A 26,293-nucleotide genomic window follows, 5' to 3' on the forward strand; every position below is an offset into this window, starting at 1 on the left:
ACAGGACAGAGACAGCAGCCTGCGTGCATCGACCGGGCTCGTCGCTCTCCGTTAAGTGAATCCGCACCGAGCGGCAGGCGGACGCGCAGCATCACAAGCCTCACAGTGAGGCTCGCAACAGCTGGTCTCCCTGCACCCCCCCGACGAGAGCGCAAACCCGGGGAGGGACGGTTGGGAGAGGTGGACAATGCGGTCAAAGAGGACGCCGTTTCCCCGCGGAGAGCCATGGAGAAGCGGGATGCGGTAGCGAGAAGCGTAATCTGTGCGGGCGCGCTAATTGGATCGGAATAGCACCAATTGCTGCGGGCGCGTTTGAGGAGCGCCCTGGACCGGCGGAGGCACGGCACCCCACCGTTACCGAGGAGAACCAACCGGACTCCATCTCCCCTAAATCAATGAGTATTGTGGCAAAGCAGCCCCCGCGGTGGAGTCGGTCAGGGCAGCACTTTTCTAAAATATGACCAGGGGTGCTTGGATGCGTCGGCAGCATGATGAAGGCTCAAAATACTGGTTTGCACCCCGAGATAACGAGAAGCCGTTTACCGAGTCGGAGCGGGCCCAGAGATGGCGACTGTCGCTGGCCTCTCTGCTCTTCATCACCGTCCTGCTCTCCGATCACTTGTGGTTCTGCGCCGAGGCGAAACTGACGCGAACCCGAGACAAGCGCTCGTACGAGGGGTTTGCGATTAGGGACACGGGCGCGTATCCAAACTCTCAACACCATCATATCCCAACATCACCTGACCTCCACCTCCTCACCAGAGAGCAAGATGTTATTTTTCTAGGGAATTCTACCAAATCTCTGCGGCGAATGGACGCCTGTCACCCTGACAGCCTGTCCAAAGACTGCTTTACTTTCACGGACGCGGACACCGTGTGCCTGGGCCTCTCCGGTGGAGGGGGAAAGGGGCCACAGTTGGCGTACGTGAATCTGAGCGATTTGTACCTTTCTTTTTGTAATTCCTACTCACTTTTGGATTTGTTTTACGGGTTTACCAGTCCGGTCGATATGAATTGCACCCTGGATATGGCCATGGGAGAGGATCTGCTGGGATGCAGCGAGTGCGTCCGGGCTTATCAGCATCTCGACCTGAAGGCGGAGGAGAACTACCGGGAGTTTGAACTGCTGGTTCAGAAATACGAGACGGATGTGTACTCTGTCAGGACGTGCATGGAGGAATGCAAGGTAGGAGACTAACGAGGCCACGTCGCGCACGCGCATACGCGCTAGTGCATTTGGAGGGGGATAGGTTTACAGTCGTCATGGCAACCGTTGATCGTATCTATAAGTATATACTGTATTTGTATTTAACTTTTTTTTTAGTTCAGATTATAGGCATTATAGGCTCCCTGTGCATTTACTGCATCACGTGCAGTTTGACCTCATCAAAACATCATGAGGGGAAGAGAGCTGAGGTCACCACATGACTCTCTCTCTCTCTCTCTCTAATTCTTCTTCTTCTTTCTCTTTATCTGTGTTTCTAAGTCTCTTCTGGTGTGAACTTTGTGAACTGTGGCTGTGGAGGGAAGTGACTTTTGACCTTTGAAGAAAGGCTTCCACCACAGCGCTGTCTTTCTATTGACCGGTTCTCATTTCAATATCATTAATAGCTCTCAGGTGATTTGCTGCATCTAATCCAGGATTTGCGTTGTCCCCGTTTTGCTTGTTGCTCCAATAACATGTCGTCTGTGCACATGTGCTGCACATCATCTACAAACACACACGCTTTGTCTCGTCTACACTCCCGAGGTCCACTGTAAACACACCTGTAGAAACAGTGAGGATATACAAGTGTGTGACTTTAACATTCATATAGATCACGTGTCAAACTCAAGGCCCGGGGGCCAGATGTGGCCCACCACATCATTTTATGTGGCCCGTGAGGTCTATGCTGCTTTAAGGGGTGTGTTGACCATAAACTACATTTCCCACAGTGCATGGTGATTGTGTTACCCGTGAAGTGACGGTATCCCGCCACTAGTTTGCAGTGTATCATTGTATGTGCATCATGCGATGAATGAAATTGAGATTGAAATATCCACTAATGATCCCAAAATATCCAGGAAGGGAAAGATTGATGCAGATGGAAGGCAGTTTCAAGAAAGATGGGAAGGGGAATACATGTTTGTGCTTCAAGGAGGAAAACCGGTATGTCTTTTGTGTTATGAGGCATTTTGACACCAAAGAAGGAGTTAAGTATGCCAAAGTTAGCCTTCAAGGAAAACAACAAATTGTCAAAGAATTGAAAGGCAAACTGCGATCTCAGCAGAATGTGTTCACAAAAGCCATAACCTATAAACTGAGAGTGCGTTTACATTTATTCTTTCATACAGTTACATCTGGCCCTTTGAGGGCAACCATTATGCTGATGTGGCCCTCAGTGAAAATGAGTTTGACACCCCTGATATAGATTATACATCTTTATGCAGCATGTTTTTTGTTCTTGTGTTGCCCGGTGACGTCTCCATGCTGCACACAGGAAGTGATTAATTTGTGCGTCAAGCAAACAGGTTCAAATCTGCTTCTGAGTCACCAAAAGTTATGCACTGCAGCTTTAAAGGTGCATTATGTAATAAATCTAAAGCAACTGGCCATAAAATCCTCCTAATATGTCACAGAGACTCAGGAATAATGTTCATATAACAAACTGAACTCACCAACAACAACAGTACAGACAAAATATTTGCATTAAAAAAAATCTTTTGCAGACTGCAAATCATGTTTTGGCATGTGGCGCCACCTACCCCCGTCTACCAATCATTGCAGTCAGTAGAGTCTCAGCTGCCGAGCAACCACGGGTTGCCAGTTACGTAAAAAAAAAAAAAAACGAAACCTAAAAGGGGAGGGGAGAAAAGACCTCTATATTTTGAATTTGAATGTAGTAACTGTTTTTGTACCACATTCTTACATACTTGAATCGGTTTCATTTATTGTGTCCGAAACTGTGTTCCCATCCGTTTCGCTAAACTAGAGGTGTTCATGAACTCTGTGGTTGAATACACCTGAAAGAAGTAAATATTTTGCAGTGAGGGAGTCTTCCATCATCAGGATTTAGAAGTGGTCGTATTAAAAGCGTGGAACATTGGTAATAATTGTAATAATCTATTATCATGTTATAGATACAACACCACAGTAGATCTATAGTTTATTTAGTTAGTTTGCTTGCTGAAGTGCAGCACACTATTGTTCTTCTTAAGTTTTCTTATTCCTGTCAGCCAGATATTTGGTCAGCTCCTGCTCCTAGACCTTTTGAGATATCTCCACCGGTCCAACTCTGGAATGTCCGGCCGGAAGCGGTGTAGTGTGGAAATTGAAGATAGTGTTACTGAACCTTGTCGTACTACCGCCATATTGGATTGAATAGAAAGTGAAACTAAACTTTCACAGGTCACTAATTTTGTCCAATCTTCACGAAACTTGACGTACACGATCCTTGTAGCAAGCCTCAAAAAAGTTACTAGAAGGATTTTTGATTTTCGGAAGCATTTGCCCGTCACAGCCACATGAAATCGGTGACGTAGCCGCCCAACAGGAAGTTGGGTCATATATCAGGAACGCTTTCACGTATGGAAACCAAACTTTGTACATGAACTCGGGACTCCAATATGAGGAAGCACAAGATCTGAAAAATGAAGTACTGATGAAATTCTCAGCTGAAGCATCAACACACCCTGTTCCACTAGCTGCTCCGGAGCAAGCACACTCTGCAGTTCCCCCGGAAATGCATTCTAGTTTTACTTGTGCGTGGCAGATTAACTGTTGCCTCTTCTGAACAATATTTTGTGTTTGATGCTCTCTTCACCAATTCCCTGCTCTTGAATATAAAGATTTTTTTTTGAATTGTCATGACAGCTGTTCTAATGCTAGGAGAGCTGCATCGTCACCATGACAACACTATATAACACAAATCAGGGGATACACTTTAGAAAGAAGGAAGCCCTTTCCTAAAAAGTGCTATAGTAATGACGCTGAAACCCAAAGTCATTTTCTACGAGATGGATACTGGGCAAGGGAAGATGGTTAGCATGTTAGCATGCTAGTGCTGATAATGTGTGTCAGTGTGAAGCAGAAGAGTTACGAGAAGTATTTACCGTGGAAAAACCTTCGGAATCGGAATCATATGCTGCTCTTACATTTGTTTACCATGAGTCATAGTGGAGCGTCTACAGTACATGCTGTGTGGCTATATGCATTCATCTAGTTACTGAAACATCTTACAGCTGCTTGTGTCTGATCTAATCAGGGGTGTGCATTTGCTCTCCCACTTTTTGCTAATGTAATAAGAAGTGAAGCAGGGCCACAGCAGCCTTTTTAGCTCCTTTTAGTCCAATCTGAATCGCTAATCTGCCTCAGTGTTCGTGTGACCTTTGTGAACACAGCACCTCAGGCCTGCATCACCAACCACTGCTCCCTGAAGACCCACTCTGTTGGACAATACAAACAAAGACAAAAGACGGCTCGAAATAAATACACATTTAACTGTTGTGCCTCGGATATCTTTAACCTCAGACCTCTCCGTTTTAAACAACTGGCTCTCCATCACTGGCTCTTGTCAAACTGTTGAAGTGTGCTGTGCTGCTACGGGTGTTTGGTGAGAAGAAGAAGAGAAAGAAAGATATATATATATATATACATATATATATGACCATATGATACTGATCGTGCCTCATTTACTGTCACAGGAATGGTTTACAAATTTTTGTCAATAAAAAAAATCAAATAAAATTTATTACAGCACAAGCAAGCATCTTAGGAAGCAGAACAAATGAAGCACATGATAATAACATTACGGACATTTTGACAAAACTTGAGCTTGAGCGCCCATCAGCGATGGTAAGCGCTAAATGGTCGCTGCCAATTTGGATTCTGTATCATGAGCAATGCAGATGTTGTGGAGGTGCCCTGATGGGATGGATATTGATGTTCTTTTTTTAATTTTATTAAAGCAGACCTAGACCGGAAGTTCCAATTAACGCTGTTTTTTAAGTGTGTATCTGCGTCATTACCTTGTTTACGAAGCCCTGAAATTTCGAAACAAACAGTTCGGCCATTGCTGAGAACGCTGTGTTTTATTGTAATCTCGGGCTCAGCGAGATCTCTGAAAAAACCTGGTCCGGTTACATAAACAGCATTTCTCCTGAACAGCAGATCGTCCTGCTCCGGGCACTAGTCCGGGCACATCGGGTTGCGTACATTGAACCGCAGAAGAAGAATAACATCCGTTGTGGAGGTGTTTCACGAGCGACAGTGTCTTCTGACTCTGGGTCTGACTCTGGGTCAAAGTCATAAAAGGGACTGCGGCGGGGAGTCGTGAAGAAACTATTTTTAAACACTGTTAAAACAATGTTTTGATAATGAGTAACAGTGCATCCACCGTTCCGCTTCTGAGAGCGGGTGTGCTGAATATGTCACTTCCAGGTACTGGCCAATTACAAGACAGTCTGTCTTCTGGGGGTGAGATTTATGTCTGAAATATCGTGGCTCAGGACAGCGTTGGAAAAGACAGATTTCTATCAGATCGTTTACAGCAACTCTGAGGTTTTTGACCATAAAAACAAGTTAATGTATGTAAGTAGACCTCCATAACTAACATATATGTGCAACAGGACCACTCTATGTGAGCTTTAAATACTTGTGCAGTATATACAGTATGAGGCTAATGCAGGAGCTACTTTATTGGACTGAATTCCAATATTTGTAGAATGAAGGTAAACATTTGCTTGCCTCTGCCGTGGTGCTTAACAAACCCATGTGTTTGTTGGTTTATTTATGAGCAGGATTTATTCCAATGCGACTGAACGAATTTCCACATGTGATTTTACATGTGACCTGCAAGAGCCATTGAAATACTGGTGTGGATGCAAATTAAGTGGTGGATTTGGGAATGTATTCTGTAGGTTTCTTTTATATATCGACCATAAGGATGTGAAGGGACATGAAGTTTTTGGACCCAAATCAAGAACCTTCTATTAACCTACTTGTTTTTGTTCATAAACCAAACCAAAACCAACCCATTACTGTGGTATTGTCAGATTGTAAATTAGCGTTTCGTTTTTTCAACACTTGCATGTCACCACGTTGTCTGTGGCATATCTGCTGCTGCCAATTTAGGAGACAATCCGGTGGGTTGTATCAGCAGGTGTCGGGACAAAACAGGATTAGGTTCGAGGACATGCTAATCAAAGTCATGTTTAACGTTGAACGCAACACCCGTGCTTTGCCTACTGAGACAAAGTGTTTTGCGACATTGCATTTCCTGATCATTTCTGCATAATAATCAGGATTTTTTTTTTGTCTACGGCAACAAAATCTCTAATTCAATATTGAAAACAGCCGATCGTTTGGTGCAGTGTGCGGTTTACCTCATACAGATGATGAGCAACTGAAACAGATTATTCATTTTTTTATTATATGTGTGTTTGCTTAGTGTGCACTTGCAGATCCATATATATATATTTATATATTACATAGATAAAAGGCACACATATACAAAGAGTCCCATGTGCAGTGTTTCCTGCAGGTCCAGACCTGACTGTCCCTTCCGGTGTAATTTAATTTGCACTCCCATAATTCTCTGCTTCTCTAGTGGCCGTGTCTCTTGGGCTCTGTCTCAACATGTTGATGTCCTTTCTCCCTCTATCTGTCACTGTTTCTCGCTTACTTTCACATCCTCTCCCTCTCTGTCTTTCTCCCATCAGTGTCAGAGCTCTTGGGGGAACCAACATCACACATGCACATGTGGCCAGTATCTGCCTCTACATCACTCCCGTCCCTCGTCCCCATGGCCTTTCCTTCCCATTTAGAGGCCTTGTTTTTTTCTCACCCCTCGTCGTTTCTGGATGTATGGGTGTTGATCTCTCTTTTGCAGCTAGAGTGATGGATACTGATCTAGGTTAAGGTCCTATCCGTCCCTTCAATTACAGGCCTGTCCACACAGATCCTACTGTCTGCTCCTTCATATAACCTCTCTGGCTCTCTGTGAATTCAATCACCTCTCCATTATCACTCTCTGTGTCTACATTCAGTTGAGCCCTGTTTAAGGTTTGTGTTTTAACTAAGCATTACATACACAGTGCTGTTGTTTTTAAGATTTATTGATATTGGATTATAAACACAAAATTATTGCTTGGTAGCAGCTTTTTGTTTAGCCAGTTTTAATTCTAATCTACCTTTAATTTTCTTTCTTGATTCTGCAACAGCATTACATGCTCTTCAGGGGGACAACGAGTGCTAATGATGAACCTTGACGTCACCTTTTTGGTCTTGGAAAAATACATTACACTGTGGCACTAGATGCACAGTGAGTGGGGAATGAGTCAGGAGGCTACCACAATTGTCTGTGCAATTTTTCTTGGCAATGATCCCAGTATTTTATTATTTTTTTAAGATAATTGACCAATCAACCAACTGAGCGCCACTGGCACTGCTACTGCAGCTCCAAATAATAATAATAAAAAACAACCATTGTTATACAGTACTTATTAGTTAGCAGATGCAGTGGGGTCCACTTTCTATTATTTTAAAGGTCCAATATTATGCAAAATCAACTTTTTAATCATTTAAATCCTTATATCTGGGACTCTGGAGGCCCTATCAATCGGCAAAGTGTGATAAAATATGACTCACTCATGTTTTTTGTGGTCCTCCTCAGTCTAAGTACAGGAGATAACGCGATGTTGACTTACACACTCATTGGGACGTCACAATCTTGGAATTGTTGTCTCGCGGAGCTCCGCTTTGTCCATAAAATACGCGAGAGGGCAACGGCATCCGAAAACCGGAAGTCCGTGAAAAGTTCTATTCTTGGCTCCACAGTGCAGCACACACTTCCAGCCTCAGAGGATTTATCTGTCCAGTGGATACATGTTATCTATGACGGCAATGTGCCTGCTAGAGCCTGCAAATGATCACTTTTTCAAATGCTAACTGCTGTTAGCTCCCAGTAGCCTCTGTGGCTGATGTCATTTCCTGTCCCTTAAGTTTTGTTTTCCTTTTTTTTTTTAAGGTGGACCTTTAAGGTGGACCTAAAGAGTTTTGGCAGGGTGACTGAACTGCTGTGGTGCTTCATCCTTATGGTATTTTAACCAAAGCATGTCACAGACATGTTCATTAGGACACCAGGGAACTAGGTTAACTTGGAGAAATGGGGTATTTCATATGAGTCCTTTAATATTTAAATATGAATTATTTGTCTGTATCATACTATAAGTTTTAGGTAAACGCAAAGTTTACTATAAGAAGACACAACATACACCATGTTTCTGTTCACACAGTTGTTTTTTTAAATAGAAATGCATATTGTACCACGCCTATTTATATCCGCATAAGGATTAAAGCATATTTAAACACAGCACAGAATGTACATATTGTTGTGCTATAAACACAGATGGCACAGCCCCACTCTAAGTCCTGCACTCCTCTCTCTCTCTCTCTCTCTCCCCCTCAAATTAATTTAGGACTGTGTTGTTTCTTTCTGCAGCTCAAACAGATCCAGGGAAACTCCCCTTCGTTTGAGCTGCCAGTGTTTGTTTCTCCCCTGGCAGGAGATAAGGGAATGCGTCTGTTCGAGAAGAACACGGCAGCACTCCCATGGAAACGCCTCCTCGTCATCCTCTATTCCCCATCTACGTATACATGAGACTGTACGGCTCTCTCCGTCACTGCCTTGGGCCTCAGCTCCCATCAACACATCCACAACAATTTTCTCTCTCTCGCCATATATTCCCCTACACTGTTTTGTAGCCCACCATGCAGAATCAGTCCTTATCTTCACACAGCTAATATATGGAGGAGTGATGTCCTATTTTTCTGATGCGTGGGCACTGCTTAGGTCTGCTGAAAAGTCAGCGACTGCATGTGCTTGTCCACGTGTGCGTTGCAAGAACAGGCTTCACACATCCAGTGAATTATTGTACTCAGAAACAGAGATATATACGTTACTTGGAGATTTTTCAGTCTGAGATTATACAAATTATGAACTTTACAAATGTATTTTTTGTCTCACTTTTTTTCCTATGTCTCTTTTGCTTACATGAATAATTTGACGAGTGGGTGATGTGTTAAGTTGATTTTTTTGTGAATAGAAAGAAGTGGCTAGAGAGAGCGGAAATTGATTATATTGATATAAAAAAACTGTTAAAAACTAATGATGCAAAGTCATGCAAATTAGTCATTTGTCAAATACATTTTCTGTATTTTTTTTCTAAAGAGTATATAATATTTGACAACGAATGAATGACTGAATGTAATAAATAATCTTTTAGCCAGACCATATAACGTATATATAAAAATGGATTAATCTTCATAGCTAACTATTAATGTCATTACAGTGGCCCCAGCGCCCCCGTGTGGAGATATCCCTTTTTCAATAAGGATATTGGAACCTGGTGCTTTTTTGAGTACCTGCTCTGACGAGGTTCCAATCGAGCTGAGCCGATACTAAAATGTGACGCCGACAGTCTGCCGGGCACTGATTGGCCAAGAGTGTCGTCACTGGAAGATTCATGAGCGCGACTTCCAACACAGGAATCAAACCGAAGAATGCGGAACTGTAGATCAGTTAAAAATCCTGAAAACAAGCGTTAATCTAAAAAATCTCATTATTTAACAGAGGAGTCTGAAAGCCTGCAATCGTGAACAAACGTATTTTAGCTCAGTGTCAAACGGAGTCTGCGCTGCGGTCACGCAGGAAGTAATGAACTGGTCTTTTTCATGAACTGATTCTGATGATTCAGTACACTGAAAAGAACTGCTTTCCTCATCACAAGTTTGTGTGTGTGCTGAATATAAAACAACGTCACAGCAGTTTCGTGCATCTGTGCTATATGGCGACCCTCGCTCACGTTGAGGAGGTACTGTGGAGTAATGGAAAAATGACGAGCCTGATACAGAAACCGTGTAGAGTCGAGCTGTGCCGTGTTGTCCTAGAACTGTGTAGTGGAAAAGCGTCATAAGCATGCAACTGGATTTTAACCAGCTATCTATAAAGCAAGTTGTGGCTGTCTGTGTGTGTGTGTGTGTCTGTGACGGGCATATATCGCTGACCATTAGTGAGATTACCGTAAGATTTTGGATATGGGTTGGGCATGGCCCAATGGTGTGCATCCTTGATTCACATTTTTTTTGGAGTAAATAGAATTTTCGCTTATCACGCTGCACCAGCACGCTACACCAGGTAGCAACAGTCAGAGTGTCAACAACGTGTAGGCAGCGGCTCATTTAACACGGTTCAACGCAGAATATGGTGTCCATTCACCAATACGCGAGCACATATTTATTTAGCATTACCATATTTTGCGGCTAACTTGGCGAACCCGTTTCCAAAAGGTAAGCGAGCGATGCTATGATTAGCATTAGCCTAGCTAGCTGTTTTGTGACTCTCAGCCACGCTGGAATCTCTTTACAAGGCCGTATTTGATTTGCGTTGTGCCTAATGAGTTTGCACAGTGTTTGTATTATGTTAACTTTTATCATGCATTACCATAACTGAAAAATCATCTTCTGCTCCCACTATAGGAATACATACTTCCTACAGGCACTGCACTAGTCTGACAAATACTCCTGCTACAATACACCCCAGCCCTGTTTCACATCTCCAGCCTGTTCTCTTTTGTTCTGAAATGCACGTTAATTTGGCTGATCAGTCGACTGAATTGTTTATTTGAAAGGAAGACAAACTTGCTTCTCAGTGGGATGAGTCACTGATGAAAACGTCGTCTATTTAATCAGAACTTCACCGAAGCAGCTCTGTGACGACCATTTGTGCAACACAAAGTGCAAAGTTTCACTATTTTTAGAGCAGTGTCATTGAGCTGTTCAGTGATTTTGTACATATCGGGCAAAATATAGAACGGGTCACATTTCATTTACGATCTCTCCTGCAGGTAAAAGCATCTTAATTATGATTGACTGTACAGATAAAGAAGATGCCGTGTGGTTTTGAGTTGAGTGCAGCTTTCTTTTCACAATCTTCAGATGCACCACGTCTCATCCCTTTTTCCCTTCAGCCTATTTTATGAGATCTCCGACCACTTCCTGTTTACATTTAGGGGGCGGTTGGTTTCTTTGCTTTGGACTTAGGCTTATATTGTTCCCCTGAGCTAAGGCAGCACTTCCTTTTAAGCTGTTTATCAGAAAAAGAAAATCTACCTGAATGTAATCTGTATGTCCATGATAATCCTTTGTCTGATTAAAAGTAACTACATAATGAAACAGTCTGCGGAAGAAGCAACTTATCCCACATTGCCACTGGTCAAAAAAACAAAGAAACAGTTTTAAAGGGGTCATATTATACCCTATTTCTCCAAGTTAACCTAGTTCCCTGGTGTCCTAATGAACATGTCTGTGAAATGCTTTGGTCAAAATACCTTAAGGATGAAGCACCACAGCAGTTCAATCACCCTGCCAAAACAGCCCTGTTCAGAACGCTCGGTTTTGTAGTATCTCGTTAGGTCCACCTTAAAAAAAAAGAAAAAAAAGAAAGTAAAATGAAACTTAAGGGACAGGAAATGACATCAGCAACAGAGGCTACTGGGAGCTAACATTTAATTTGGAAAAGTGATAATTTGCAGGCTCTAGCAGGCACATTACCATCATATATAACATGTATCCACTGGACAGATAAATCCTCTGAGGCTGGAAGTTTGTGTAGAACTCTGTGCTGCACTGTGGAGCCAAGAATAGAACTTTTCGCAGACTTCCTGGACTTCCGGTTTTCAGATACCGATAGCACTCTCACGTGTTTTATGGCCAAAGCGGAGCGCCACGAGACAACAATTCAAGGAATTTAGCGCATTGTGACATTGCATGTTTCATCTCCTGTACTTAGACTGAGGAGGACCACAAAAACATGTGGGAGTCATATTTTTTCCCCTCTTTGCTGACTGTTAGGGCCTCCAGATTCCCAAATATAAGGATTTAAATGATTACAAAGTTGATTTTGCATAATATGGGACCTTTAACTGGCAATAAGACCTAGGTGAAAGAAATTTACCATTCCTGTTGCAATGCTACAACACACCACTAGTATAGCCTCCTTTCATCAATGAATTTTTTCATCATCTATCCTGCTGGTCCTTTCATCTTAACCAATTTAAAGATAGACTGAAGTACAATAGTAACCACTGTAACATAATAATTGAGGGATATGGCGTACTTGTTTTTTCTTCCCATGGTTCGTTTTGTTTCAGACCTCACAAGTCACGCACAAGCGTGAAGAGTCAGTCTCATTGAAATCGACGGGGACAAAGTAAGACAGTGATGTAAAAGCCATACAGAAGACATTATATACTGCTGTGGTGGCACTTTTATCAGATCCCTGATCAGCACAACCACTGAAAGACCTCTGGTCAGTTATCAGCGAGGGAGCAGCGTGAGTGAGAAGCATGAGCAAACCATTGTCTTGCTCGTCTGCCCATGAATCAACCATGTGTTTGTGCAAGTGTGCATAGTCTTTTAGCCAGCAGTTTTCGAGTGGATCACCGTTGCACTCTGGTCTGAATGCTGACTCTAGGTCCTATAACATAATCGGTTATGGGATCTGGCAAGTGGATTTAAGACGTCACAAAAAAAAGTGTGTTAAATCTCCTCTCGTCTCACACCGCACACCTCGACTGCAGATAAAAACCAGATGTGAGTTGATAAGAACAAAAAGAAACTGACAGCAGCAATGGTGCAAGTGTGCTGACAAAACTACAGTGTGAGTATCACTGGCAGGGAGACAGAAAACAGTCACATTTCCCAGACTCTGGTGACATTCTCACATTACTGAGTCATCACCACCACCATCATCATCATCATCATCATCATCATCAGCTGCTCACAGCATGTCCTGATTCAGAGAGAATAGCCAGAGAAGAAAGACACATGTACATGAAGTCTCATATCTGTCAGCTCACACACATACTGCACATAAACGGGATCTAACACACACACACAAGAGAGAGAAGCTGACACCAACTTAAGTAAAGAGAAGAGGCACAGAACGTGATTTACGTGCATTTCACATATACTCGTTTTTTCCTGGGTGTCATACAAACAATTAATCTAAGCACGGAGTCTCACATAATCCTTTCCATTTTAATCATACCAGTGTGTGTGTGTGTGTGTGTGTGTGCTTTCATTGAGAGATTTCACATGTGTGCATTCATGAGTGCATTTTGGCGCGGTTGCACCATTAAAAATGCTCTGTTGTTATTGATTTCCTCGTCATATGTCATGCATTTAAAACTCCAGTGTGCAACATTTCAACATTTTATTGTTGGAAATTGAATAGACCAACCGTACGTTTGTGCGTTTCAGTACATATTTGCTTTTAGCACAGAATAGGAATTTTACATGCGCACTTTCGACAAGGGCCTTGCTTTATGGAGGCTGCCGCCTTTGCGATGCCATATTTCTGCAGCAGCCCGTACAGACAAAACAAGCCACACCATTCACATTTTGAAGTGGAGGCCTACTCAGCCTGCTCTCATTCCAAAAGCGCCATACACTGCCGCTCTGTCACGTCCCTTGGCGTCGCATTCAGATGCTCAGAGCAGCTGCCGTAAGAGTCCTTGCACATTTAAGCATCGCTGCAAACGTCAAGCCGGTACTAAGCAGTCACTGTCAAGGAAAACATCCATCGATCCATTTTCTACCGCTTTATTCCTCCACATGAGGGTCGCGGAGGGTGCTGTGCCAATCTCAGCAGACATAGGGCGATTGGCAGGGTACACCCTGGACAATTTTGCCAGTTCTTCACAGGGTCACGTAAAGAGACAAACAACCATTCACTCTCACATTCACACCTATGGTCAATGTAGTGTCCAATTTTAGGTAATCCCCATGTTGCATGTTTTTGTAGGAGGAAGCCGGAGAAAATCCCCACACACATAAGGGAGAACATGCAAACTCCGTGCAGAACTAGAGAAACGGTCGGGGTCAGCGCTAACCACTACACCAACCGTGTTATATACTCCATTATTTATAATTGAGCGTGAGCCAACAGTGAATATCCACAATCTCTAACTTATGCTAACCCTATCTTCAATCCTATCCTGGTCCCTAATCCTAAACTCTGACTTTTAATTTACCCCTGCTCTGAGTGTCTAAATGCGCCATCAGATTGTTTACACTGGAGTCGGTGCATCTCTTTCTGATGCGGGAGGATACTTTGTGCATCTCTCAGGCGACGCCGAGGCATGTGACAGAGCAGCACTATATGGTGCTCCTGGGATGAGGCTGGGTTAGCCTAGACTATGCTCTTCACCCCTTTTTGTATGTGAAAGGCCACGGTCGTTCCTGACGCACTTGGGAAAGAGCGAGTTGAGTGCAGGAGTCCTCTGTTTGTTGCAGTCCACAGTCTCACTATTAGATGGCACTCATTCTTACATACTGGACCTTTTACTGAAACAGTGGAGAGAGCTTTAAAGGCAATAACTAACTGAATAAAGAATGAATGGTGGACATTTTATTGTCCATGTCAACTAAAGAAAAAGAACAAAACCAATAGTTTTATGTGAGTATGCTTTCAACTAAATGCCTTTTTTATTTATTTTGTCATATTCTTGTCTGGTAAAAATAAGAAAAGAAAAATGACAATTCCATGTTTCCAGTAATGCATGGCTGCAAATTTGCTCTCTGGGTCACAATCACTCATGTGCAGTTTTAATGTTTATATTTTTTTGTAAACTAAAAAGCATTTTTTTCCACTGGTTTTTCTACTGAACGCCTCCATTTACACTGATGCAAATGAGTTAGTGCTGTCCTCCTCACAGCTCTCATTATAGAGCCAGAGAGGCTGATTATTCACATTGTTACTCCAGTGACACCTAGCAACCACCTTCACCACGGAGGAAGCGTTTCTGGTGTGTGGTGTAGCTCGTATGTAAGTATGTCAGGCCTATGTTTTGTGGTCCAAATGAGGATTTTTGCGAGTGGGCTGAAGCCAAGCAAACAGAATGGTCACCCCCCTCACCTCCTTCACTCTGACAAAGTAATTTGATTGTGGATGGAGGTGGGAGGGGCAGAGGCAAAGAGATGTTATTGATGACTTCAAATGCAACATGGAAAAGGAACAAAGCAAGACTGGAAAGGAATGGATGGGAGCTTGACCTAATGATCGGGTTTTCATAATGGGCTTTTTTTGCCTGCGTTTTGTGTGTATGTATGTGTGTGTGTGTGTGTGTGTGTGAAACAGATGAATGGGACAAGGGACAATGGGGGGGTTTTACCTGCTGAAGTCAGCCTTCTTTGTCTTTAACTCCTTTGTCCATTTTGTCCAACTGCAGCTGAGACTTTTTTTTTTTTTACCTTTTAATACATTTATAATCTGTGTGGGAACAACCTGTACAACTTGGATGATGGTTTTAAAGTGTCTTTTTCTTTTGTTGCGGTGTTGCTTTACAGAGGCACTGACAAACCCTGACTGATTCTCTGTAAATTATTCATCTGTCATTGACTTCTCAAAAGCACAGCGCTCGAACTGGAACATTCCTGTCCCTTGCTGCCGTACCCCTGCGACACTCTGTGGTACCTCACTGTTTTGTACTCCTTTTAACTCGGGTTGCACAAAATATGCGCCGTTGCATTTATAGGTGCTCGTATCTAACTCGTAGAAAAAAAACAACAAAAAAAAATCCATCTTTACCGTTCAGTCTCTTTCAGCAGTTATTACTGACATTCTCTTTTAATTTTTATAAAATACCATTGACTCCTGTCTCTTTTTGAGCATGCAAACATTACATCTCAAGACAGGACTGCAGGTTGTTAATGAGTCAAATAGTGACATTAATGGAAACATACATGACCTAAAACTATAGCTAATTTAGTTCCAGAGGTTTCTTCACTGATTTGAGTGAGCAGCCCTGTTGCACACTTCAGACAACATAATCTTCAGTGAAGGCTTTTGCACGACGTTCATATTTTTCGAGCCAGTATTCACTCAGCGCAGCTCTCACACGAGCGCCAGAATCTCACTTTGTGATATTGCTGACTGAGGTGGAATGTTTCAAAGTTGCTCTATGCCGACTGTTACCTCCAGTCCCACTTTGGTGATTTGTATTTGCATTGCCTTTAAAGGCAAAAAGAATGAGGCTTTTAATGGGATTCAAACTGTTGTCGTGTTTGCTTTGAAATTGAGGGTTTTGTACAGGTTTTTCTATACAGTCCTTGCACTGTCTGACCTCTTGATTCTATCTCAAGAGTCTTCTCTGTTCCCCTTCCTCCCATATTTCATTTTGCATCATTATGTCTTTTCATTTTATCAAGCTGGTTATTCGCCCCCCTCTGCTCTCTCACACTATTAGAAACATCCGTATGCTCCTTGTAGCCCGAATCCACCTGCGCAGGTTCTTTGCTTGGATAAAGCCGTCTCCTATATTTTCTCTTAATGGCAGTGCCCCTTCACATCCTTCTTTTAGCGCTCTAGCTATAGCATTGTTTTGGCAACAGAAGTTAAACTCTACAGCTTTTAATATAATGGAAAAAGGCAGCTATATTCTGATGGAAAGCTGACTTGAGAATTTAGAGAATATGAAAATAGAAAGGTCAGGGAACAAACTTGTCAAGTGAATATATCATTTAAGCCTAATGTAGTCACAATCAGTTTGTGGCCTTGCGACTTTCATTGCGTCTTTCAGCATGTTTCAACCAGTGCGGCTCCCATTGACAAAATCTATTGAAAAGTATGTTCCTGTGTAGGAATAAAAATCCTTTCTTAAAAACATGTCAATCAGGTAGAAACAAATCTTAATCTCATTTGTCAAGGTTCTGGTTCTTAAAAGGCAGTCTCAGTGAAGCAAAACAGGTTTAATTCATGAATTTTTGGAGACGTTTTTTTCATATATATATATGCTTTGTACTTTAAAGGTCTCATATTATGCAAAATCAACTTTTTTAATCATTTTAATACGTAAACTTGGGACTCTGGAGGCCCTACCAGCCACCAGTGTGAAAAAATACATGTTTTTGTGGTCCTCCTCAGTCTAAGTACAGGAGATAAAAAGCGCGATGTTGGCTTCCGCACTCTCTGGGACGTCACAATGCGTTAAATTCCGGGAATTGTTGTCTCGCGAAGCTCCACTTTGTCCGTAAAAACACGTGAGAGTGCTGGCGAGGGCAACGGCATCCGAAAACCGTAAGTCCGCAAAACGTTCTAGTCTTGGCTCCACAGTGCAGCACAGAGTCCTACACAAACTTCCAGCCACAGAGGATTTATCTGTCCAGTGGATACATGTTACATATGACGGCAATGTGCCTGCTAGAGCCTGCAAATGATCACTTTTCCAAATGCTAACTGCTGTTAGCTCCCAGTAGCCTCTGTGGCTGATGTTTTTAAAGAGATACTATTAAACAGAGCGTTGTGAACAGGGCTGTTTTGGCAGGGTGATTGAACTGCTGTGGTGCTTCATCCTTACGGTATTATGACCAAAGCATGTCACAGTCATGTTCATTAGGACACCAGGGAACTATTAACTTGGGGAAATAGGATATAATATGGGACTTTTAACAACAAAAATGTGTAGAAGGTAAAATCATACTTAGTTACTTGCTAGAAAACTGGTTAATTGTCCAGTTGCTGCTCAAATGTAGCTGCTTTTCTGTAAGAATCACGCAGCACTTTTTCAGACACAGTGAAATGGAATTGTAACAAACAGTGACACAGGCTTTCACATTTATCTTAATCCATCTCCTTATCAAATTTCATTGTTCTCACTTTCAGTTGGACACAAATGTCTGCGCTCGATATTTTTCCCCGATGTCCTCTTGCCCTTGGAGTCAGTCAGTTATGGTATGCGTTGCAGCACTTGAGCTTAATTCCCTCAGTATAATCCACCGTGTGTTATTTCATACCCGCAGTGCAGTGTCTTTAAATAGTATGGGATGAAACGGTCATGTGAAATTGTCAGACAGAACATAAAAAAGAAAAGAAAATTCCCCACATCTATTATGATGTTCTGTGAGTTAGCAGCAGTGTTGTTGGACTGTGCACGCAGATGTGACTGCATGTGTGATTGCGCGAGGGAGTAAATGGAATGAATGAGTGAGAGAATGAGAGTGACTTACACAAACTGACTTATTGATTTCCCATTTGAACGCGGGGGGGATGAGGTATTGCATGCGAGAGATTGGGAGGTGGAGTTGTGACGAATAAAGAAGAGATGAGGTGGAGAGGAACGACAAAATGAGAAGGTGGTGCAGAGGAGAAGAACGGATGATGATGATTTGAAACATGGGAAGCTGGACACACGTGTTAAAGGATATTGGGGGAGCAGAAAGAGAGCCGGCGGTGGGACGTTTAGTATATACCCCTGCTTTGATTAAAGACACACACAAGTGTGGCAAAGGGAATGACTGTGACTGATTGATAGGGATGATGGGGGTCATATCCTGTACAGAGGACAGCAGGACTGAATCACTTTGCTTTTACCCCACCCCCATCCGTTATCCACACACCTGCAACACACAAATCTCTTTTTCTGTCTTAGGTTGTTTCTCTGTCCTGATGTGACTTTTCCATCTGCTGCCCATGTAATACACAACCGTATAATGCAGTAACTGTGCCTCTTTTTTTTTTTCTTTTTTTTTTTAAATCTGCGCCTCATTCCGCTCTGCAGAGCTTTGTGATGCATTTTAGCTCATTGCCCTGTTTTTGTTCCCTAAACGCATCATCGGGCTGTTAGCTCTATATCAAGTGTCATGAACTGGATACCAAATACAGAGCTAAATAAAGGGAATATTGGTCTTACAGTGCATTTTTTAATAACTACACACATGAGCGATGAAGGCTGCTGTAACTGCTGGCTCGGACAATATTAATGCTTTTGCTATAGGGTTATAAAATGGTGCTTTCATTGAACCGATCCAACAACAACAGACACAGACCTCTAGAATAGGCTTCTCTCAACCTGAGCATGTGCTTCTACATCTCTTCACCAAACCAATTATCCATGGCATTGTTTTTTTTTTGAAAAATTAAGTGCTGCATGTGTGTTTTTTTAAGCTTTTAAAGTCTTATCATTTGATTCTGACTTGTTTTTTGTTTCTATCTTCAGTGCTTCAGTGGATTTTCTTTGCATGTATGTGGATAAGTGAATGAATGAATGAATGATTCTTATGTTTAAAGATACATAACAGGATGAAAACCACCCTTAAGCTAAAAGGCTTCGTCCATCACAGTCATTTACAGTAACGCAACAGACCAAAATATAATGTCACGCAAAGAAAATTCCATTTGAATCAACATGTAAATCGCCAGCTAACAGCTCCACATCCATAGAGAGCTGCTTCATGTTTCTACGTGCACATATACATATGCCCACATTTCAGTTCATAACTAAAGAGGGTCCGTTTTAGTCTTGTGTTCCGCACATTATGTTCTCAATCTGGTAGATAGAATGTTATAATGTGGAGTGGCTGTTCAGCACATGTGAAATACACGTCGTACTGTGCTAAAGCTCAGTATCCTATAAACGGCAGTGACAGCGACGCCAAGATCACATTACCTGTCACAAAGCCAATTTGTAATTCAAATTTGGTGCAAACCAATCTCTGAAACCAGTCCTGAAATGTATGATGCCGTTTTCAGGACCATGGAGAGCACTTGCACAGAGATAAGCAGAAGAAATTGTTGCTACAGCACTGTAACTTACAGTAATACTGACACATACTGTAGAGCAGACTGATTCTTGGTAAAAATCCATGTTGGGTGTAGCAGGGTAATCGCGTTTGCTTTTTTAAAAATATCTCATTACATAGTGGCAATTTCTCACCACAATTCACCCTCTTTCGGGAGTGGGAATCACAGGGTACCTCACGATACGCGATACATGGTCCACGATACCAGTAACATCATGATACAACGATGAAGTGATAATAAATATATTGCAAGACAGTAGCAATACCTATGTTGATATCTACCTAAAAGTGCAGGAATCTCTGTTACTCACATTATAAAGACCAAAGTGCATAAAGTCTATGTATTGACTGTGGATGGGGCATCTCTTAATGTAGCTTCCTCCACCATTATCCCGCTGAAACCCCCCCCCCCCCCTTTCGGTCAGGTAACTTTCCCTCATTCATCCCTCATATTCTTTAAAATATCAACATTTGCCATATCGATTATCTTATTGCAGGAGGAAAGAGGGCAACATATCATCAAATCGATATTTTTGACCCACTCCTACTGAGTTGTACATGTGTGGGTAGTGGTGGACCTCCTTGCATAACATTGTCTCCTTTCAAGAGAATGCCACCAACTGGACTAGAAAATGCTGTGCTACTGTACACACAGCATGCATGTACAATCCTTGTGAAGTCAAACTGGAGGTGTGCTCACGTTTGTCCGCCTATTAGTCCATGTGGACCACAGTGGAAATGAGCGGATGACTAAATTTACATCCTGTAGAAGCAGAAAGTATTTTGTACTGCCTGTCTGAATTTATCTTGCTCGCTCGCTCTCTCTCTCTTGCACTTAATGCTGCATTTACAGTAGCAACAGTATTGGGGGGAAACAAGATTGCAGGTGGAGCACATGATGCTTTTATAAATCTTGCCTGTGAAAACATGAATACATTTCTGTTTGTTTGCCAGCATGTGTGGATATGAGTTGGGCATGCACTCAGTGTGTGTGTGTGTGTGTTATTGTGTTCCTGTGTGTTCATGGGGCTCAGTGTAATCACAGCTCTAATCTGTCTGCTCGGAGTCTGTGTGTGTGTGGGTGACATTAAAGTTCTCATTAGCAGTGTAACTTAGCACCAGTGTCACTGTGAAGACACCAACGACACATCCACTGCAGCAAAATGTACCCACCATGGCTGTGTGTATATGTGTGTGTGTCGGTGTGTGTGTGTTTGAAGGGGGGTAAAGGCTTCCTAAGTAAACACCACAAATTATTCCTTGCACCAATTTCTTATTTTTTTTCGTCGTCGTCGTTGATGTGCCGTTGATTTCATTACTCGTGCTGGCGAGATCAGTCAAACGCTGCACAAGTGCTCCATTGAAGAGAGCTGCAATATTTAAAAGTTGAGGCATAAGGCTAAAACAGAATGATGTGTGATTTGCCAGATGTGATGAGTCATCTCTTGCTTCACCACATTTTCATTAAATAACTTAACAGTTCTGTATTTAGACACACTATTTGAGGAAGCTTATGCTGAAGCAAGACAGGAAGATTTGGGAAGATGGAAGAAATAGGTTTCTATAGTAACAGGAAACGGGCTGGAATTCAGTGAAAAATGTGCCGTTGACCGTTGAACTGCGTTGAAATCACAGTACATGGCCACTGCTGGTGTAAAATGAGATGCTTGTTGTTCTGTTTCCATCTTCTTTCCTTCATCACCCTGCATTGTGTGTGTGTGTGTGTTCCCATCCTTTGACCCACCCGGATTCTGTGTGAATGCACCTGGCCATAAGTGCTCGTCTGCAGCGCGTTAGACTGAGTTGTTTGCAGCAGTTACAATAAGTAAAACAACCAGAGCGAGTGAGTGAAGTGGGTCAGAGGAGGATATGGGTCTCTGCACTCAGATTGGTCCTGTCTGATTTCACACATCCCAGCTCATCAGCCATTAACACTTTAGCACCCTTGGATTCTCTAGCATGCTAACACACAAGCAGATAGCCCTAACAGCTTTTCTACTCGGAGACGATAATACTAACATGCCAATACAGAGCTAATCATCTCTGATGTGCCCATGGAATGATATCCTGTGCAGTATATTATGGCGCTTTAAGGCAGTACACCATGTCTCACTAAGAGATAGATTCACAGCTGGTCTGGACTGCATGTTAAAGTTACGATGGCCATACGTCCAGATTTAGGCCGGGCAGTCAGGATTTGAAATAGCGTGTATTGCCTCAGTTGTCTTCCTTATTGGAGTTTAGGGCTGCAACTATCGATTATTTTTTCGATTAGTCGACTAATCACGATCATCTTCGTCAGAACCTATTTTGGACTTCTGTTTAACCTACATACAGTGGACTCACGCGTGTGCTTTAATAACACAACATTTATCACAGTTAAAGGTGCCATATGTAAGAATGTGGCCAAAAACAGTTACTACACTCACATTCAAAATACCAAGGTCTTTTAGGTTTGGTTTTCAGACGTAACTGGCAACCCGTGGTTGCTCGGCAGCTGAGTCTCTACTGACTGCAATGATTGGTAGACGGCGGTAGGTGGCGCCACATGCCAAAACATGATTTCAAAACATAAACATGATTTGCAGTCTGCAAAAGATTATTTTTAAAGCGAATATTTTATCTGTACTGTTGTTGTTGGTGAGTTCAGTTTGTTATATGAACATTATTCCTGAGTCTCTGTGACATATTAGGAGGATTTTATGGCCAGTTGATTTAGATTTATTACATAATACACCTTTAAATACCTGAAACAAATTGTCACATATTTCTTACAGCTTAAATATCGAATTAATATGCTCCAAATCACACAGTTGATAAGTGAAAGAGGTTTACAATTCATTATAAACGCTAGATTTGACAGGGGTTGAAATGAACCCTTTTAGCACCATAATAATAGATATATTTATATCTATCTGGTTTATTTTCAATGAATTGTTCCCAAACTTTAGAAACTTTGGGTCGGAGTTTTCGAGACTCTTCGTCTGTTTCCGCCATAATTTGTGCGTTCTTCTTCTCTGCTTCCCTTGCGGCATGTAAACAGTGTACAATACTGCCCACAGCAGCATTTCATGAAGCTTGTTCTGGATAGCGCAAGTGTGTGTTACAGCTGAGCATGAAGTGGCCGGTGTGTGATTTACAACAACAATAACACGACACGTCGACGCTTAAATTTTATCGTTGACGAATCGCTGCAGCCCTATTGGAGTTGCATTGAAACACATCATAACTTCCGATCTCCTTATCGCATAAGCATTCGCAACCTTTGCACTTTGAATACTTTCCAGATGCACTGTACTGTGTCGATCAAATGTATCTGATGTATCATTGGTTAAAAATGAAAACAAGGCTTCCAAGTGTGGGCTACGCACAGAAGAGGTGCTGCTGCTGATGCTCACCGGCTGTGGCTAACGTCACAGAAATACTGAAACGTAACGTTATTGAATTGTCAAAAGAGCATGGCTTTATCTCAACAGTAGTAAGGACAACTTGACTTCTGTGGGTTTTGCACTATTTGACGCTGTGACATTGAGGGAAAAGGCACCATTGAAAGATGTTAAAAGACATGTTTCTACAGATAACATAAAAACAACAAACATCGAGAAGCTTGTGGACATAGCAACGACAAAAAAACTCATGGATGCTGCCAGGAAAGGGCAGAAATATTGCAGATAGACATTCAACGATGCATTTGCTGGATATGACGCAGCTTAATATTTATTTGTTACATTTATTTTTAATCTCAAGATTCAAGAGGAGCCAAACATTTTTAGCCCAGATATTTTTCTGCATTCTTTTTCTTTGTTCTTTTGCCAATTTATGAGCTATGAGTGCAATAAGTTCAGACTGCACTTTGCAAGGTGTTTGAAACATGTGTCATGAATCAAATTGTCTTGCAATGAATAGAGTATCTCATCATCACTGTATCATCATGACCTGATGTTGGAAGAGGTCTATTTTGTTCTTCTGAATAAATGTTCTGCAATTGCTGTTTTTCTTTTTTTGTCATCTCATAAAAGCAGGTTTAGTGAAAAAAGTCTGCAAAGAAGTGAAGCTGCAAAAACAACACCGCGATAGCAGAGCCATGAGACTCGTCTCATATGTCATTGCTGACGCAGATCTGCAGTTTCTCTGCAGACGGAAAAACAGAACGAATATAGGAGAGGCATAAAATATATATATATACAGTATATACAGTATACTCTGCCTCTCGCCATTTCGAAGGTTAGGGGCTGAAACAAACAGTAAAGCTCAGCGAAATTTGGCACCTGAAGTGGGACTTGGCTCCTACACCAGCTAATTTGTTTCTGGAAGAAACAGAGTCTCTGATTTGTATTATGCAGCATCCAAGATCCAAAGCCAGCTCTACTGCAGAGTAAAAGTTGACAAAAAGCATTTTTTTTTTTACATTATCTGGATTTGACTTGGATTACATATTGATCTTATTTGGCCTTTGGGTTGATACCATATTATTTCTGTTGTTGTTTTTGTCTGAGTGTTCCATTCTATATTCAGCACCCATATTACTGTCACTGGAATCAGTGTCTGATCCAAAGACATTTCAGAGGCTCTTTGGTTGTATTAGAATAATAGAATATAATAGAATTTAATAAAGTGCTTTCTTTGTTGTTGTTTTTTTTAATGTTCCTAATACAAGGTTTGGTTATGAGCATAGCAGCAGACCTGAAGATGTCAGGTTATAGTAGTTATCCTTTGTGTCGGTTAAAGCAGTTTTAAGCTGATTTCGTTCACATCTGGTACAACACCACCCATCTATGGATGGACTGTAATGTTATGTGATGTCACACTCGTGCTCTATATGCAAATGCTCATGTTGTTTTCAGGCAGTCTGACTTCAGGTGGGTGTCATTATATGTGATTAGATAGATAGATAGATAGATAGATAGATAGATAGATAGATAGATAGATAGATAGATAGATAGATAGATAGAAAGATAGAAAGATAGATAGATAGATAGATAGATAGATAGATAGATAGATAGATAGATAGAAAGATAGATAGATAGATAGAAATACAATAAAAACTCTAATACTATTCATTTTATTTAATAATTTAAATACAAATATATTTCACTGGACGCATGTGTCAGATGTGTGCACAAAGGAGAGCGAGAGAGACACAGAGAGGATTTTTTTTTTGGAATGCAGAGAGTGCGTTCAGCGCGTCTTATGATACTTGGTCAAAGAAGTAGGTCAAAGTGGTCTTTGCTCACTCTGAAATAAACGTTGAACCTCCATCATCCAGACAAAGCCCTTGAGTCAGTTGGTGAAAGAGAAAAATGCTCCAGATAGTAAAGCTGTGGGTGAGGGGGAAAAGCGTTGCAGGAAATTGATAGTTTTTCGTAGTTTAATGCTTTAATGAATTCATTAAAATGCAGCAACTTCCGTCACATCTGCAACTTCCAGGTTTCGGTTGCTCAGTAGCGACAGATGAGGCAGAAGTGCAGCCTCACAAGCACCTTGGTTAAAAGCACAACCTGGTTTCCTGTGTTTTCTTAAAGCTCCCATAGACCGGAAGTTCCAATTAAGGCTGTTTTTTGGTCTGTGTCTGCGCCATTACCTCGTTTATGAAGCCCTAAAGTTTTGAAACGAACAGTTCAGGACTGGGCCCACAGATAGGGTGCTTTGCACATGTAGTAAATTTGAATTCACCCAATTTGAATTTGAAAAGGAAGGAGATATACCTTTTTATGTTGCAACTTTAAGCTGTTTTTCATTAATTGTGTTGAAAAAGAAGATATTATGCCTTGTGTACTTTAAGTTGCTTTTATGTATTTTAATTTAATAATTTAAAAGTGTTTATAAACGAACGTTTATTTTTAAATTATTTTCCAATTTTTTTTTTTTTTGCTGATTCGAAAAATGATCCGATCCGTGAGTTTTTTGATCCGTTGCACCCCTACTGGCCAATCACAATCTGTCTTCTGGGGGTGAGATTTCAGTCTGAAACAGCCCGACTGATGAGAGCTTCAGTGAGGAGAGATTTCTATCGGCTCATTTACAGCAACTAGGAGGTTTTTGACCATAAAAACAACACAGTAGACCTCCATAACTCACATATATGTGCGACAGGAACACTCTATGGAAGCTTTAAAAAAAAATCGTAGCCGCTGCATGTTCAGCCCCTTAGTCTTGTCACTCACGACATGAAAGGAGATCAAACTGACAGACAGTAATTCAGTGGGTGGTGGTGGTGGTTGCAAAGCTGCAAAAGAAATTCTGAGAATGGTGTGTATTGATATATTATGGCTAAGATGCATAGTCAATAGGAACTTCAACCATTTCCGATGTTCAACAATAGCCAGTCTGTCTGGACATATCCAATGCGCAATTTACAGTCTTTTGTGTTGCCCTGTGTATAATACTGAAACCAATATTATTAGATTAAAGGCCATACAGTGTCTGCTGTCACAATATTGCAGCAGCTGCACAGCTGTACAGATCACACCTGCAGCCTCAGGTTTCCTACTCAGTTGTGAGTGCAGGTTTGTCCATGTGCATGTGTGTGTGTTGTTTTACCCATGTACAAACAGAGAGGGCAAAAGAGAGAGAGAGAGAGAGATGGAGCTGGTGTCAGACACACCTGTTTATGTTTTGTCCTGTGTCACTGAGGCCTCTCTGAAGCCACGGCGTTATCAACCTCCGCTGATGAAA

At 41.8% G+C, this 26,293-nt stretch overlaps 1 protein-coding gene across 1 annotated transcript in view; it reads left to right on the top strand.

Moving 5' to 3' along the window:
- Positions 1 to 457: 457 nt before the first annotated feature.
- nalf1b (NALCN channel auxiliary factor 1b) overlaps positions 458 to 26,293 on the top strand; it is a gene marked incomplete at both ends in the record, with an annotated part of 83,859 nt that continues 58,023 nt past the window's right edge. The window contains one exon of the mRNA XM_083908261.1: positions 458 to 1,186. Coding sequence (XP_083764387.1) covers positions 458 to 1,186 — 729 coding nt within the window. The remainder of the gene's footprint in view (positions 1,187 to 26,293) is intronic.

Source organism: Microchirus variegatus (assembly GCF_963457635.1).
Source record: "Microchirus variegatus genome assembly, chromosome: 22".
Taxonomy (NCBI): Eukaryota; Metazoa; Chordata; class Actinopteri; order Pleuronectiformes; family Soleidae; genus Microchirus; species Microchirus variegatus.